Genomic DNA, 17,696 nt, shown 5'->3' with positions numbered 1-17,696 from the left:
GAGGACACAAGAGGGGGACGGAGGGGAGGACACAAGAGGGGGACGGAGGGGAGGACACAAGAGGGGGACGGAGGGGAGGACACAAGAGGGGGACGGAGGGGAGGACACAAGAGGGGGACGGAGGGGAGGACACAAGAGGGGGACGGAGGGGAGGACACAAGAGGGGGACGGAGGGGAGGACACAAGAGGGGGACGGAGGGGAGGACACAAGAGGGGGACGGAGGGGAGGACACAAGAGGGGGACGGAGGGGAGGACACAAGAGGGGGACGGAGGGGAGGACACAAGAGGGGGACGGAGGGGAGGACACAAGAGGGGGACGGAGGGGAGGACACAAGAGGGGGACGGAGGGGAGGACACAAGAGGGGGACGGAGGGGAGGACACAAGAGGGGGACGGAGGGGAGGACACAAGAGGGGGACGGAGGGGAGGACACAAGAGGGGGACGGAGGGGAGGACACAAGAGGGGGACGGAGGGGAGGACACAAGAGGGGGACGGAGGGGAGGACACAAGAGGGGGACGGAGGGGAGGACACAAGAGGGGGACGGAGGGGAGGACACAAGAGGGGGACGGAGGGGAGGACACAAGAGGGGGACGGAGGGGAGGACACAAGAGGGGGACGGAGGGGTGTTCAATGTATGTGCTGAACGCATAGGCGGGCAAAGCTGCGGGGAAAAGGCTAGTTTAGTCAATACCAGAGTGGACGGGGCACCTACCTTGAGCTTGAGGTTGTGGCGGGAAGGATTTAGCAGCCAGGCCCACGTGGCGTTGGCGTGGTCGGGGCACATGTCGACGTAGTCGCTCTCCGCGAGCTCCACCGCCAGCAGCGCCTCCTGGTCGTTCAGGAAGCTGAACGCGCCCGTCGACGTCACGAGCAGTAGCGCCGCGGCGCACAGCACGCCCGCCGCCATGTCGCAGGTCCGCGAGCACTCGCAGTGGCGACGAAGGCACCGGCTCACTGCCCCACCCTACACCTGCTGCGCCTTCTGACCGCAAGCGCGGTCCATTTCCTGAGCGCCAAACGCCGTACTGACCGAGTCTTCCCTCGCGTTCTCGATGGGACTAACACCACAGGGTATCACTAAAGAACACAGTTGCACTGTTCACTTCGTCGTGAGAGACTGCGCGACAGCACTGCCGGCAGACGGGGAACCCTCGCTCTGAGACTGCGGAAGACGGCCGCACCACCAGTCAGACGCAGTTCGCTGGCAAGCAACTAATCGGCTTATCACGACGCAAGACCGTGTCTCTCTGTCACCGCCTCAACCTTCCCTTGGCCCACGTGCAAGAGATTATCTGCATTCCACAACCCGATAACTTCTATCAGTCGCCGTCTCGATTATTTCTACCGATAGTGGGCCGACAAATAGGCCAAGGTCTGGCCCACTAACGGGAGGATCTTGCTTCGCGTCAGGACACTGTGTTGGTGAGTCAACGCGCTATCTCAGGCTCTCGCTCACTGCCACATTCTTCTAAGACGTCACCGCGTGTAAAGCTGGAATGCGCTTTATGTGACTAAATCTGACGCTCTGATCGTTGGCAGGTGGCCTACTGAACCACGCTTGTTATCACAACACACACTAAACCCCGAGCGGGCCAGCGAACGCCAATGGCGACTAGCGTGACGTATGAAGCACCCAGCGCGTGACGTCACCATCCGTCGGAAGCGGCACCTGAAAAACGGAAAACACGTCTGTTAGGAGAGGGAATTAAGACCTGAAAACTAACAAACACGCCTGATCCCGTTGCTGAAGGTTTGGACCTCTCCATCCCAAAATTACGATGCATTTGAAATGATGAAAAACGGGTCATGTGCATACATTTATATAGGTTGCAGGCAACAGTACTTAAGCAGAATGACAGGCGTAAGTGAGTTGCCTTTACTTGCGTGTGCGTGTGCGCGTGCGCGTGTGTTATCGTAAATACAAAACTGGGAATGTGAACTGAGAACCTAAATGTCCTACTGAGCCGGCCGGTATGGCCAAGCGGTTCTAGGCACTACAGTCTGCAACTGCGCTGTTGCTACGGTCGCAGGTTCGAATCCTGCCTCGGGCATAGATGTGTGTGATGCCCTTAGGTTAGTTAGGTTTAATTAGTTCTAGGGGACTGATGACCACAGATGTTAAGTCACATAGTGCTCAGAGCCAAGTGAACCAAGTGTGCTACTGAGTTCAAAGCCACACCACTTACATAAAATTCAATAGAATCCTATGAGTGTGAAAACCGATCTCATTGATAATCAAAGAAATAAGCAAACCAATAATTTTACAATCAGTAAATCTGGTCAGTGCGAACTATTTGGAAAAACTGTAACCGCATATAAAAAAAAAGTGTAATGTCGACCTGTATAAGAATGTAACGAGAAATACACGAAAATTTCTGCACTGGCATATGGCCCTGGCAAAATAAACTGGCAGAACCTGCACCGCGGAAAGGAAACGAAATAATCACGTATTATGAATCTCACCTGCATTATGAATTATTGGCAGAAACAGCAACACAGCAAAACTCCACAGCAGCTAAAAACGATACTGCTAGAAGCTAACTACAGTTGATCCAGGGGAACTGGGTTCATCAATCTTGACACACAACGCCCATGAAATACATGACTGAGCCTTTAAGTAATGAAATTTCGGTTAGGAAGAAACTGATCAAAGAAAACAGTTATAGACTCTAATGTCAAAATCCATTTAATTCAATAACTTCCATGGTACAGTAAATTAACTCAGAAGATCAATAAATAAAATGATTATCAAAAATTCGACTACGACGAGGGTGGAGTGGACCAATAATAGGAGTCTACAAAATTATTCAGCCCGGAACCGCGCTGCTGCTGCTACGGTCGCAGGTTCGAATCCTGCCTCGGGCATGGATGTGTGTGATGTCCTTAGGTTAGTTAGGTTTAAGTAGTCCTAATCTAGGGACTGATTACCTCTGATGTTAAGTGCCATAGTGCTTAGAGGCATTTGAACCATTTCTACAAAATTAAAAATGAACTTTTTATCTCGTCAAATAACACCTTGTTGTTCATTTCAGAACCTTTTTCATGTCCGTATGCTTTACAACCACTGTTCTGAGTGGTCATTCCTCCCCGGAGTACATCTATCTGCAACTCTCGTAGTCCCAAGAGGGTATCCATGCATTGCACTGTACCCTCAACGAAACCCCTCCTGCTGCACACCGCAGCTGTTCACTACTGACTGACCAAGATTCTACGACTCCACAATACTGTCATCACAGACACAGATACTGTTAACTAACGACTGTTCCTCTGACCACAATTTTTCAAATATACGAGGGCAGTTCAATAAGTAATGCAACACTTTTTTTCTGAAACAGGGGTTGTTTTATTCAGCATTGAAATACACCAGGTTATTCCCCAATCTTTTAGCTACACAACACTATTTTTCAACGTAATCTCCATTCAATGCTACGGCCATTCCACTGGTCGATGTCGGAGCCAACGTCGTACTGCATCAATAACTTCTTCATCATCCGCGTAGTGCCTCCCACGGATTGCGTCCTTCATTGGGCCAAACATATGGAAATCCGACGGTGCGAGATCGGGGCTGTAGGGTGCATGAGGAAGAACAGTCCACTGAAGTTTTGTGAGCTCCTCTCGGGTGCGAAGACTTGTGTGAGGTCTTGCGTTGTCATGAAGAAGGAGAAGTTTGTTCTGATTTTTGTGCCTACGAACACGCTGAAGTCGTTTCTTCAATTTCTGAAGAGTAGCACAATACACTTCAGAGTTGATCGTTTGACCATGGGGAAGGACATCGAACAGGATAACCCCTTCAGCGTCCCAGAAGACTGTAACCGTGACTTTACCGGCTGAGGGTATGGCTTTAAACTTTTTCTTGGTAGGGGAGTGGGTGTGGCGCCACTCCATTGATTGCCGTTTTGTTTCAGGTTCGAAGTGATGAACCCATGTTTCATCGCCTGTAACAATCTTTGACAAGAAATTGTCACCCTCAGCCACATGACGAGCAAGCAATTCCGCACAGATCGTTCTCCTTTGCTCTTTATGGTGTTCGGTTAGACAACGAGGGACCCAGCGGGAACAAACCTTTGAATATCCCAACTGGTGAACAATTGTGACAGCACTACCAACAGAGATGTCAAGTTGAGCACTGAGTTGTTTGATGGTGATCCGTCGATCATCTCGAACGAGTGTGTTCGCACGCTCCGCCTTTGCAGGAGTCACAGCTGTGCACGGCCGGCCCGCACGCGGGAGATCAGACAGTCTCGCTTGACCTTGCGGCGATGATGACACACGCTTTGCCCAACGACTCACCGTGCTTTTGTCCGCTGCAAGATCACCGTAGACATTCTGCAAGCGCCTATGAATATCTGAGATGCCCTGGTTTTCCGCCAAAAGAAACTCGATCACTGCCCGTTGTTTGTAACGCACATCCGTTACAGACGCCATTTTAACAGCTCCGTACAGCGCTGCCACCTGTCGGAAATCAATGAAACTATACGAGACGAAGCGGGAATGTTTGGAAATATTCCACAAGGAATTTCCGGTTTTTTCAACCAAAATTGGCCGAGAAAAAAAATGTGTTGCATTACTTATTGAACTGCCCTCGTATCATTTCCCTTTACAAAGCCAATAACACATTAAAAAAAATAGCCATCCTACACAGATGGAACTAAGTGTAAAATATGCGTGATGTTGGACAGCTTTTAGGAACGTTACGAACTGCCTTATACAGTGCACATTTGCAATACTTTTATTTTTTACGATCGATTTCTGTCAGTTTCAGACCATACACTGCCCATAAAACCAATTGCGTATTCTACAATTCCAATGGTTACTCATTCTGAAGCGTTTTTTTACACTTATATTATATCCAACATATCTTCTGTCTTACAATGTTAAAATTAAGGCGCCAAGAACAACACTTGGTACCTGAACAACACCTTAAAAAGTGAAGAAAGAATAGAAATTAGAACCTCTACGAAATTTAGAAATGGAAGAATTAAGCCTCGCTTCGACTTCCTAAATTCAACAGTTGCTGCGAATGCGACACACAAGGTGTACATATCAGAGCATTGTGCAAATACACTGAAGAGCCAATGAAACTGGTACCCCCCCCCCCCCCCCCCCCCCCCGACCAAGCAGAAGTGCCGCAACACGACGTGGCATGGACTAGACACGTGTGTGAAGTAGTGCTGGAGGGAACTGACACCATGAATCCTGCAGGACTGTCCATAAATCCCTTAGAGCACGAGGAGGTGGATATCTCTTCTGTAAGACATGTTGCAAGGCATCCCAGATATGCTTACTAATGTTCATGTCTGGGGAATTCTGTGGCCAGCGGAAGTCAAACTCACAAGAATATTCAAATACATATATGTAAATAGGCAGAACACGGCGCTGCAGATACGAGACAAGTGTCTGGCGCAGTTGTTAGATCGGTCACTGCTGCTACAACGGTTGGTTAGCAATATTTAAGTCAGTTTGAACGTGGTGTTATAGCCAGGGCACGAGCGATGGGACACAGCATCTCCGATGTAGCGACAAAGTGGGAATTCTCCCGTGCGACCATTTCACGAGTGTACCGTGAATATCAGGAATCCGATAAAACATCAAATCCTGCAAGAACGAGACCAACGGCAGCTGAAGAGTGTCGTTCAACGTGACCCAAATTGCTACAGATTTCAATGCTGGGTCATCAACAAGTGCTAGCCAGCGAACCATTGAAGGAAACATCATCGATATGGGCTTTCGGAACTTTACGCCTCGCCTGGGCCGTCAACAGCGACGTTGGACTGTTGATGACTGGAAACACGTTGCCTGGTCGGATGAGACATTGTATCGAGCGGATCGACGTGTACGGCTATGGAGACAACCTCCTGAATCCATGGAACCCGCATGTCAGCAGGGGACTGTTCAAGCTGGTGGAGGCTCTGTATTGGTGTGGGGCGGGTGGAGTGATATGGGACCCCTGATACGTCTAGATACTACTCTGACAGGTGATACGTGCCTAAGCATCCTGTCTGATCACCTTCTTTCATTCATGTCCATTGTGCAATCCAATGCACAATTCCAACAGGACAATGCGACACCCCACACGCCCACGATTGCTACAGAGTGGCTCCAAGAACATTCTTCTGTGTTTTAAGACATCCGCTGACCACGAAGCTCCCCAGACATGAACATTATTGAGCATATCTGGGATGCCTTGCAACGTGCTCTTCTGAAGAGACCTCCACCCTATCGTACTCAACGGATTTATGGACAGGTCTGCAGGATTCATGGTGTCAGTTCCCCCCAGCACTACTTCAGACGGCAGTGGAGTGCGTGCCACGTCGTGTTGCGGCGATTCTGCGTGCTCACGGGAATACTACACGATATTAGGCAGGTGAACTAGTTTCTACATCTACATAATTACTCTGCAATTCACATTTAAGTCCTTGGCCAAGGGTTCATCGAACCACAATCATACTATCTCTCTACCATTCCACTCCCGAACAGCGCGCGGGAAAAACGAACACCTAAACCTTTCTGTTCGAGCTCTAATTTCTCTTATGTAGGTTGGGCTCAACAAAATATTTTCGCATTCGGAAGAGAAAGTTGGTGACTGAAATTTCGTAAATAGACCTCGCCGCGACGAAAAACGTCTTTGCTTTAATGACTTCCATCCCAACTCGCGTATCATATCTGCCACACTCTCTCCCCTATTACGTGATCATACAAAACGAGCTGCCCTTTTTTGCACCCTTTCGACGTTCTCCGTCAATCCCACCTGGTAAGGATCCCACACCGCGCAGCAATATTCCAACAGAGGACGAACGAGTGTAGTGTAAGCTGTCTCTTTAGTGGACTTGTTGCATCTTCTAAGGGTCCTGCCAATGAAACGCAACCTTTGGCTCGCCTTCCCCACAATATTATCTATGTGGTCTTTCCAACTGAAGTTGTTCGTAATTCACCCAGGTACTTAGTTGAATTGACAGCCTTGAGAATTGTACTATTTATCGAGTAATCGAATTCCAACGGATTTCTTTGGAGCTCATGTGGATCACCTCACACTTTCCGTTATTTAGCGTCAACTGCCACCTGCCACACATACAGCAATCTTTTCTAAATCGCTTTGCAACTGATACTGGTCTTCGGATGACCTTACTAGACGGTAAACTACATCATCATCTGCGAACAAAGTAAGAGAACTGCTCAGATTGTCACCCAGGTCATTCATATACATCAGGAACAGCAGAGCTCCCAGGACGCTTCCCTGGGGAACACCTGATATCACTTCAGTTTTACTCGATGATTTGCCGTCTATTACTACGAACTGCGACCTTCCTGACAGGAAATCACGAATCCAGTCACACAACTGAGACGATACCCCATAGGCCCCCAGCTTGATTAGAAGTCGCTTGTGAGGAACGGTGTCAAAAGCTTTCCGGAAATCTTTCTCTTCAGTATATGTGTTTTCGTGTCGATTGAAACGCAGCAACGGTGACCTCACAATACTCTAATGGAACGGGAAGTGCCTTCTGCCACGCACTTGGGTGGTTCGAAGAGAATGGATGTAGACGGGCTGGCGGTAGGACGCACGTAACATGCGGCGCTTTCGCGGCTAGCGCAGCGGGCTGGGAATGACGCAGCCACGACTCGCCGCAAAGTCTCGGAAAGTTCCGCCTCAATCTGCAGGGATAGGAGGAGGAGCAGTGAGCAGCAAGGTCGCCGCTAGTGGCTTAAGTAACAGGAGGCGGCTTTCTGGGACACGGACAACTCCAGCCATTCAAGGCCGCAAACACGTCCCACCGGGAGGGCTACACCTGTGCACCTTCACTCCGCAGCACCTGGAGTGGGTAGAGCCTACAGGTCCGGAGTGCAAACATTTGGAGGAAAAAAGTCTATCGAAGGTACGGCCCTTCTTATAATACACTACTGGCCATGAAAATTACTACACCACGAAGATGACGTGCTACAGACGCGAAATTTAACCGACAGGAGGAAGATGCTGTGATATGCAAATGATTAGCTTTTCAGAGCATTCGCACAAGGTTGGCACCGGTGGCGACACTTACAACTTGCTGACATGAGGAAAGTTTCCAACAGATTTCGCATACACAAACAGCAGTTGACCAGCGTTGCCTGGTGAAACGTTGTGATGCCTCGTGTAAGGAGGAGAAATGCGTACCATCACGTTTCCTACTTTGATAAAGGTCGGATCGTAGCCTATCGCGATTACGGGTTTATCGTATCGCGACATTGCTGCTAGCGTTGGTCGATATCCAATGACTGTTAGCGGAATATGGAGTCGGTGGGTTTAGGAGCGTAATACGGAACGCCGTGCTGGATCCCAACGGCCTCGTATCACTAGCAGTCGAGATGACAGGCATCTTATCCGCACGGCTGTAACGGATCGTGCAGCCACGTCTCGATCACTGAGTCAACAGATGGGGACCTTTGCAAGACAACAACCATCTGCACGAACAGTTCGGCGACGTTTGCAGCAGCATGGACTATCAGCTCGGAGACCGTGGCTGCGGTTACCCTTGACGCTGCATCACAGACAGGAGCGCCTGCGATGGTGTACTCGACGACGAACCCGAGTGCACGAATGGCAAAACGTCATCTTTTTGGATGAATCAAGGTGATGGTCGCATCCGTTTTTGGCGACATCGCGGTGAACGCACATTGGAAGCGTGTATTCGTCATCGCCATACTGGCGAATCACCCGGCGTGATGGTATGGGGTGCCATTGGTTACACGTCTCGGTCACCTCTTGTTCGCATTGACCGCACTCTGAACAGAGGACGTTACATTTCAGATGTGTTACGACCCGTGGCTCTACCCTTCATTCGATCCCTGCGAAACCCTACATTTCAGCAGGATAATGCACAACCGCACATTGCAGGTCCTGTACGGGCCTTTCTGGATACAGAAAATGTTCGACCGCTGCCCTGGCCAGCACATTCTCCAGATCTCTCAGCAATGGAAAACGTCTGGCCAATGGTGGCCGAGCAACTGGCTCGTCACAATACGCCAGTCACTACTCTTGATGAACTGTGGTATCGTGTTGAAGCTGCATGGGCAGCTGTACCTGTACGCGCCATCCGAGTTCTGTTTGACTCAATGCCCAGGCGTATCAAGGCCGTTATTACGGCCAGAGGTGGTTGTTCTGGGTATTTATTTCTCAGGATCTATGCACCCAAAATGCGTGAAAATGTAATCACATGTCAGTTCCAGTATAATATATTTGTCCAATGAATAGCCGTTTATCATCTGCATTTCTTCTTGGTGTAGCAATTTAAATGGCCAGTAGTGTAGCGAAGGACGTAGGCGTGGTTCTTTTAAACCAGTAAGCAGACACACTATGAAGAACTCGCATGTACGGACGAGTGCCTAGTTCACGCTCTGAAGGCCCAAGGGTTGTCGACCGACCGCCGTGCCATCCTTCGCCTCGCGGTGTCGTGCGGATGCGGTAAGGAGGGGCATGTGGTCAGCACATTGCTTCCCTGGCTGTTTTGCCATCTTTTGACAGCACCACAGAATGCCATGCAAAGGGGCCCGTGTTCGATTCCCGGAATGGAGATTTTCTCCGCTTTGGGACTGTTTGTTATGTTGCCTTAATCATCATATCAACCCCAACGACGCGCAGATCGCCGAAATGGCGTCAACGAAAAAAACTTGCAGCAGGCGGTCTACCCGATGGGAGGCCCTAGCCACATTTCATTTCGTCTATTCCACAAGGTCAAATCTGCATTAAAAGGAACAAGATTTCAGTCCGTTAACGGAGTGACACAAACAGTGGCGCGCGTTGTGAAGAACCTCACAGAAGACGACTTCCAGCGCTGATTCCATCAACGCAGAATTCGCATGGAGCATTGTAGGGATAGAGGAGGGTAGTGTGTCGAGGGCGACAGTAGCTCAATATGTATGTTTTTTAAAAATGAAATGATTTACAGAAATAGTCCCATAGTTTTTTAGCCACAACTCGTATACAGTCTTGTTATTTCTAGCGATATGTATCCTGCAGTAGCTGCCGAATTTATTACGGTTCCGTTCACCACCACATTGCTCACGTTTCGGATGCGTCCACTTCTGTCTCCTCCATTGTTCACAATTCGCACCCAGCACTTCTTAGGCCGCACGCTTTCGCCTTCTTAGATGACTGTGATCCTCTCTGTCCGCGCCTACACAGCGGCTGGTTCGAACTTCGCCTGCTGGCTCTATCGGCGCAACCTAGTTAGCGGACGGCTCTGAGGGTTTCCCGGGGGCCCTTACGACTTATTAACAGCTCGCCGAATAGGGTTTTCATTATTTACGCCCTCCGCCTCGCGCAGGGGACAGGGCACAGTTCATCACTACATTAGCGTAGTGTGTAGCGGCCTGCAAGCCAATCCCGTAACTGCATAATACAAACGACTTGAAGAGTTGAGCATCTAGAAGGCGGGCGGGAAATGAAATGAATTCTCCGGCGTTGAGAGGTTATGAATAAAATCTCGGTGCCAGACCCGGCAGTCAGTTGCTTTACTCCTGAGGACGATGACGGAGATAGCCACCGGAAGCTCGATAATTTTATGAAAGCGTTAGTCCCTTTGATTTACAAGGGACACTGCCTCATGACGCTTCAGATATTTTGCGCTTATTTCAAACCGCAACCGACAAAACAAAGCATTCAACTCTCACACTCATATCTACACACTGTGCAAAAGCGCAAATGAATGCAGATTCGAGATCACTACCAGAGATTTCGCTGCGGACGTTAAAATTATGGCGTACACTATCTTGTGGGACTGACTGTATGATAGATACGGGTTGTAAGAGGCGCAAGTGCAAATATTTTTATATATGGCAGCTTCATATGTACACACGTTACTGTGTTGGTGGTTTTTTTCTCTGTGTCGAAAAGTTTTTCCCGCAGACACATTTATAAGATTTTACTACCTGAAGTTTTCTGCACGGTCGTACCTGCACTACTAGGTGGACTATGCCTGTCACTATAGACTAACCCTTTTGCGTCCACATGTCCACACTTCAACACGTGATCTGCTGCCCAGGGTATAATAAACATTAATGGCGTGCTCTTGCCACATGTACTTCGAGATACTAACCAACCTAAAAACATGCACCTCTTAATAGATACAGTTACTAGAATGCAGATTACGTAAATACTAATGTACTGTTGGTTAGTACATTGTCCTGTCATCAACAGAAACATCTTCACTTATACCCATCGCATCTAATTGCTAAATAGAACGCGTGCCAAAAAATCGTAATTTCTTTTGTGCCCAGTGACAGAACTGTACACGACGTTCAAAGTCGTCTCCATGCAATTCCTGGTGCACAGAAATATGGTACAGGTCCAATCGATGTTGTAGCATTCTCAACACCGACGTTTTTGAGATTCCCGATTCTCGCGCAATTTGTCTGCTACTGATGTGCAGATTAGCCGCGACAGCAGCTAAAATACCTACTTGGGCATCATCATTTGTTGTAGGTCTTGGTTGACGCTTCACATGTGGCGAAACACTTCCTGTTCCCTTAAATAACGTAACTATCCGGCGATGTCGTCCAGGATACCGAGCAGCATACAGGGTGATCAAAAAGTCAGTATAAATTTGATAACTGAATAAATCACGGAATAATGTAGATAGATGTTGTTGGTTGGTTTGGGGAAGGAGACCAGACAGCGAGGTCATCGGTCTCATCGGATTAGGGAAGGAAGTCGGCCGTGCCCTTTGAAAGGAACCATCCCAGCATTTGCCTGGAGCGATTTAGGGAAATCACGGAAAACCTAAATCAGGATGGCCGGACGCGGGATTGAACCGTCGTCCTCCCGAATGCGAGTCCAGTGTCTAACCACTAATGTAGATAGAGAGGTACAAATTGACACACGTGCCTGGAATGATATGGGGTTTTATTAGAACCAAAAAATACAAAAGTTCTAAAAATGTTTGACAGATGGCGCTTCATCTGATCAGAATAGCAATAATTAGCATAACAAAGTAAGACAAAGCAAAGATGGTGTTCTTTACAGGAAATGCTCAATATATCCGCCATCATTCCTCAACAATAGCTGTAGTTGAAGAATAATGTTGCACTGTAAAGCATGAACGGAGTTATGGTGAGGCATTGGCGTCGGATGTTGTCTGTCAGCATCCCTAGAGATGTCGGCCGATCACGATACACTTGCGACTTCAGGTAACCCCAAAGCCAATAATCGCACGGACTGAGGTCTGGAGACCTGGGAGGCCAAGCATGACGAAAGTGGCGGCTGAGCACACGATCACCAAACGACGCGCATGTGTCGGACATTTTGTGAACTTTTTTTAGTTCTAATAAAGCCCATGTAATTCCAAGCATGGGTGTCAATTTTTACCTCTCTATCTACATTATTCCGTGGTTTATTAAGTTTTCAAATTTATACTGACTTTTTGATCACCCGGTACACAGCACACGCCCGTTGGGCATTTTGATCACAACAGCCATACATCAACACGATATCGACCTTTTCCGTCCCATGGTAAACGGTCCTTTTTAACACGGGTAATGTATCACGAAGCAAATACTGTCCGCACTGGCGGAATGTTATGTGATACCACATACTTATACGTTTGTGACCATAACAGCGCCATCTATCACAAAGCGAAAAAGTGGTCCAAGTAAAACATTCATATTTCTTTACGTACTACGCAAATGTGTAATAAAAATTGGGGTTCCTAATTTAAAAAGACGCAGTTAATATCCGTTTGACCTATGGCAGCGCCATCTAGCGGGCCAACCATAGCGCCATCTGGTTCCCCCTTCGAGCTAGACGAGTTTCGTTCTTTGTAGTTTTTTCGTTTGATGCTTATTTCGTGAGATATTTGGTCCCGTCACTATCAATGGACCACCCTGTACATATCTGGAGCAGTCAATACCACCGGACTACCTCCGTCTTTAAGCGATCCGGCGAGACAATAGCGTTCGTGCCTCACTTTATCTGAGCGGCGCTGGTTCGAGTGATAACACTCGTCAACCGCAAACAGCGCCGAACGACAAAACAGACTGACCAACCAAAGGATCACGTCCCATCCCGAACAGTGGCGCCTTTTTTCTGGAAGGCCGTGACTTACGGGAGGGACACATTGGGAACTTCATACGAGTTGGTAAGACGGCAACGATTAGTTGTGGCAGTAGAGAAATCGGTACACTAGATCATGCCATACAGGAATGTTTCTTAGTTGAGGATATGGCTAAAACTGCAAGGGCAGTTTTGAGAGAGAAAATTGTGTATGGCGAAAGTGAGTGATAGAAGTTTGGTACATTAAACCTTGTATCTGGTGCTGACTCAGAAACAGAAAGGCTTAACTATAGCCAACAGACACCACAACAGAGGCGAGTGTGGCCTGTGTATGACCTTACGGAATGAGAAGGAATCCCATACCACTACGATCGCTCGACCCAGTAACAGAGGAGTGAAGAAAGGAGACCAGAAGCTGTAATATTATTGGGCTTTCCGTCGTATGAAAGCTGTGACCACCCTTGGAAAGGCATTCACCTAGCTGTGTATTAAATGATCAACTTATGAGATGAGACCTCTTCTTTGAAATGTAATTTACGTAACTGTAAAGATGCGCATCTATCGCAAACGCTAATACATCGATTGCGCAGTCAAAGATACATTTTAACAGAAACTGAACTGAGCGTTGCGCTTCAATCTGAATAAAAAAACCTTTGTAGATCTTCAGATTTTATCGTATTTCTTCCTGTAATGTGAAAGCGTAAAGAAGGTCGTCTTTAAGCCATAAAAGTGAGCGGTCTTGCCAGCGTGCAGACAACAGTTATTAATTAATGAAATTCAAGTAATTTATGTTCGATACCGTAAATCGGCAAGTTATTGTTATGAAGGTATTGAACGGCGCAAGAAATGTCTCGAAGGAAGGAGAAAAGTAATGAGTGTAATTTGTGATAAAGACGTGAACCAAGAAGCGAGCAGCGAGCACAGGACAGGCTGAAATGTGATAGCACCAACAAATCCGAAAGTTACTTATGTAAGTTATACTGTTTATAAATAAGCCCTAATTGCTTGTGAGAATTATTTGAATATATTTAGTGTTTACCAGATTAAGTCTTTAAATATGTCTGCTTGTGTCTGTATATGTGTGGATGAATATGTGCGTGTGTGCGAGTGTATACCTGTCCTTTTTTCCCCCTAAGATAAGTCCTTCCGCTCCCGGGATTGGAATGACTCCTTACCCTCTCCCTTAAAACCCACATCCTTTCGTCTTTCCCTCTCCTACCCCTCTTTCCTGATGAGGCAACAGTTTGTTGCGAAAGCTTGTATTTTGTGTGTGTGTTTGTGTTTGTTTGTGTGTCTATCGACCTGCCAGCGCTTTCGTTCGGTAAGTCACATCATCTTTGTTTTTACATATATTTTTCCCACGTGGAATGTTTCCCTCTATATATATATATATATATATATATATATATATGAACTTTCCATCCGGTCATTGACGTGTCTATCGTCTAGTTTTGGGGATTGGTTATAGAATATGAGTCATGTGGTAACAATATATTACCACAGCAAGTAAATATGTATAGTGAGACGCCACATAGACCTCTCACAGGCATGGAAACAGCAAACGCTTATGAACCACACTACTGCCCATTAAAATTGCTACACCAATAAGAAATGCAGATGATAAACGGCTATTCATTGGACAAATATATTATACTAGAATTGACATCTGATTACATTTTCACGCAATTTCGGTGCATAGATCCTGAGAAATCAGTACCCTGAACAACCACCTTTGGCTGTAATAACGGCCTTGATACGCCTGGGCATTGAGTCAAACAGAGCTTGGATGGCGTGTACAGGTATAGCTGCCCATGCAGCTTTAACACGATACCACAGTTCATCAAGAGTAGTGACTGGCGTATTGTGACGAGCCAGCTGCTCGGCCACCATTGACCAGACGTTTTGAATTGGTGAGAGATCTGGAGAATGTGCTGCCAGGGCAGCAGTCGAACATTCTCTGTATCCAGAAAGGCCCGTACAGGACCTGCAACATGCGGAAGTCCATTATCCTGCTGAAATGTACGGTTTCACAGGGATCGAATGAAGGGTAGAGCCACGGGTCGTAACACATCTGAAATGTAACGTCCACTGTTCAAAGTCCCGTCAATGCGAACAAGAGGTGACAGAAACGTGTAACCAATGGCACCCCATACCATCACGCCGGGTGATACGCCAGTATGGCGATGACGAATACACGCTTCGAATGTGCGTTCACCGCGATGTCGCCAAACACGGATGCGACCATCATGATGCTGTAATCAGAACCTGGATTCATCCGAAAAAATGACGTTTTGCCATTCGTGCACACAGGTTTGCCGTCGAGTACACCATGGCAGGCGCTCCTGTCTGTGATGCAGCGTCAAGGGTAACCGCAGCCACGGTCCCAGAGCTGATAGTCCGTGCTGCTGCAAACGTCGTCGAACTGTTCGTGCAGATGGTTGTCTCGCAAACGTCCCCATCTGTTGACTCAGGGATCGAGACGAGGCAGCACGATCCGTTACACCCATGCGGATAAGATGCCTGTCATCTCGACTGCAAGTGATACGAGGCCGTTGGGATCCAGCACGACGTTCCGTATTACCCAGCTGAACACACCGATTCAACATTCTGCTAACAGTCATTGGATCTTGACCAACGCGAGCAGCAGTGTCGCGATACGATAAACCGCAATCGCGATAGGCTACAATCCGACCTTTATCAAAGTCGGAAACGTGACGGTACGCATTTCTCCTCCTTACACGAGGCATCACAACAACATTTCACCAGGCAACGCCGGTCAACTGCTGTTTGTGTATGCGAAATCTGTTGGAAACTTTCCTCATGTCAGCACGTTGTAGGTGTCGCCACCGGTGCCAACCTTGTGCGAATGCTCTGAAAAACTAATCATTTGCATATCACAACATCTTCTTCCTGTCGGTTAAATTTCGCGTCTGTAGCACGTCGTCTTCGTGGTGTAGCAATTTTAATGGCCAGTAGTGTATGTTACAACAAAGGAATTCAAGAGTCAAAACTTGCAAACGGAAGTCGTAACATGTGGTAGCTATGTATTACAAATACGAGGTATGTACGTCTGGAGATCCCTTCGTTGGAGTTCGCTGTTGAAAACGGACGTTACACGATGGCACTGACACGAATTTGAATACAGCGAACAGTGGCATCAATGACCGGATGGACAGTTCATAATTTTGTAAAAACACCGTTACGGGGGGGATTAGAACATAGACCTCGCCTTCCGCAATCCAATATCGTGACGACACAACCACGTCACAGTCGTTACTGAGCTGCCCTCGATGTTCCACATCTTGAGCTTGGATTGTTCTCTGTTTCCATTTCACTCCTCTTTCCACGGTTCAGTAAACGTTCTCCCTGTACGTTTCTGTGACTCGCTGGCCTGTTTCTTGACAACGGCGTGGGCTGAAGGGCGGGGCGGGGCAGGGCAGGGCAGTACACAGCAGCGCACCAGCTGACACAGTTTACTGCGCGCGCGTCACGTACTACCCGGCAAAGCTGACTGAAGAGCTTGCGACAAAAATATACACAACACTGTGCGCTTTCTACACTCAGGGTTCCCTACCTCAATGGGTATAAACTATAAACCCTTGTGCTAGTTGGATCACTTTGTATGTCTGCCTGCGTGCGTAGATCTGTTAATTCCCCTTTTTCGCAGGAACGGGTACTTGTATCAAGTTGGAAAAATGATTCAAATGGCTCTGAGCACTATGCGACTTAAATTCTGAGGTCATCAGTCGCCTAGAACTAATTAAACCTAAGGACATCACACACATCCATGCCCGAGGCAGGATTCGAACCTGTGACCGTAGCGGTCGCTCGGCTCGATACTGTAGCGCCTAGAACCGCACGGCCACTCCGGCCGGCTATCAAGTTGAAATTTGAGTCACTTCTTAAGGTCTACGGTGTCTTGGCGGACTAAAAAAATTTAAGATTCTTAGTCAATGCAGCCAAAAGTTACAGCTACTTATGACGTTTTGATACTCGCAAAGAACCTATAATTTGCAAACCACCGCGAGGTGCGTGGCAGAGGGTACGTTCCACTGTACGAGTTATTTCAGTTTCTTCCTGTTCAAGTATGGAGTGCAGGAAGACAGAATGACTGCCTCTATGCATGCAGTTATTATTCTAATCTTATCCTCAGGCTCCCTGTGTGAGCGATACGGATTTGATTGTAGTATATTCCTAGAGTCACTATTTGAAGCCGGTTCGCCGGCCGCGGTGGTCTCGCGGTTCTAGGCGCGCAGTCCGGAACCGCGGGACTGCAACGGTCGCAGGTTCGAATCCTGCCTCGGGCATGGATGTGTGTGATGTCCTTATGTTACTTAGGTTTAAGTGGTTCTAAGTTCTAGGGGACTGATGACCACAGCTGTTAAGTCCCAAAGTGCTCAGAGCCATTTTTGAAGCCGGTTCTTGAAACTTTGTTAATATTCATTCTCGGGATAATTTACGTGCGTCGTCAAGAATCTGCTGAGACGTGGCGCCATTAACACCATGCCGTCCGGCGACACCACAGTGGTGTCGTCTGGTTACAAGGGAACCTCCCCATCGCACTCCCCTCAGATTTAGTTATAAGTTGGCACAGTGGATAGGCCTTGAAAAACTGAACACAGATCAATCGAGAAAACAGGAAGAAGTTGTGTGGAACTATGAAAAAAATAAGC

The 17,696-nt window shown here is 47.8% G+C and overlaps 1 protein-coding gene across 1 annotated transcript in view; it reads right to left on the bottom strand.

Moving 5' to 3' along the window:
- Positions 1-17,696, bottom strand: part of LOC126215115 (angiotensin-converting enzyme-like) — a 398,784-nt gene that overhangs the window by 300,547 nt on the left and 80,541 nt on the right. Inside the window, exon 2 of the mRNA XM_049941769.1 lies at positions 715-1,671. Within this exon, the coding sequence (XP_049797726.1) occupies positions 715-909 (195 nt within the window). The 5' untranslated portion in view covers positions 910-1,671. The remainder of the gene's footprint in view (positions 1-714; positions 1,672-17,696) is intronic.

Source organism: Schistocerca nitens, chromosome 12, assembly GCF_023898315.1.
Source record: "Schistocerca nitens isolate TAMUIC-IGC-003100 chromosome 12, iqSchNite1.1, whole genome shotgun sequence".
Lineage (NCBI taxonomy): Eukaryota > Metazoa > Arthropoda > Insecta > Orthoptera > Acrididae > Schistocerca > Schistocerca nitens.
The sequence above is the reverse complement of the archived record's forward strand: the minus strand, read 5'-3'. Positions and strand labels throughout refer to the sequence as shown.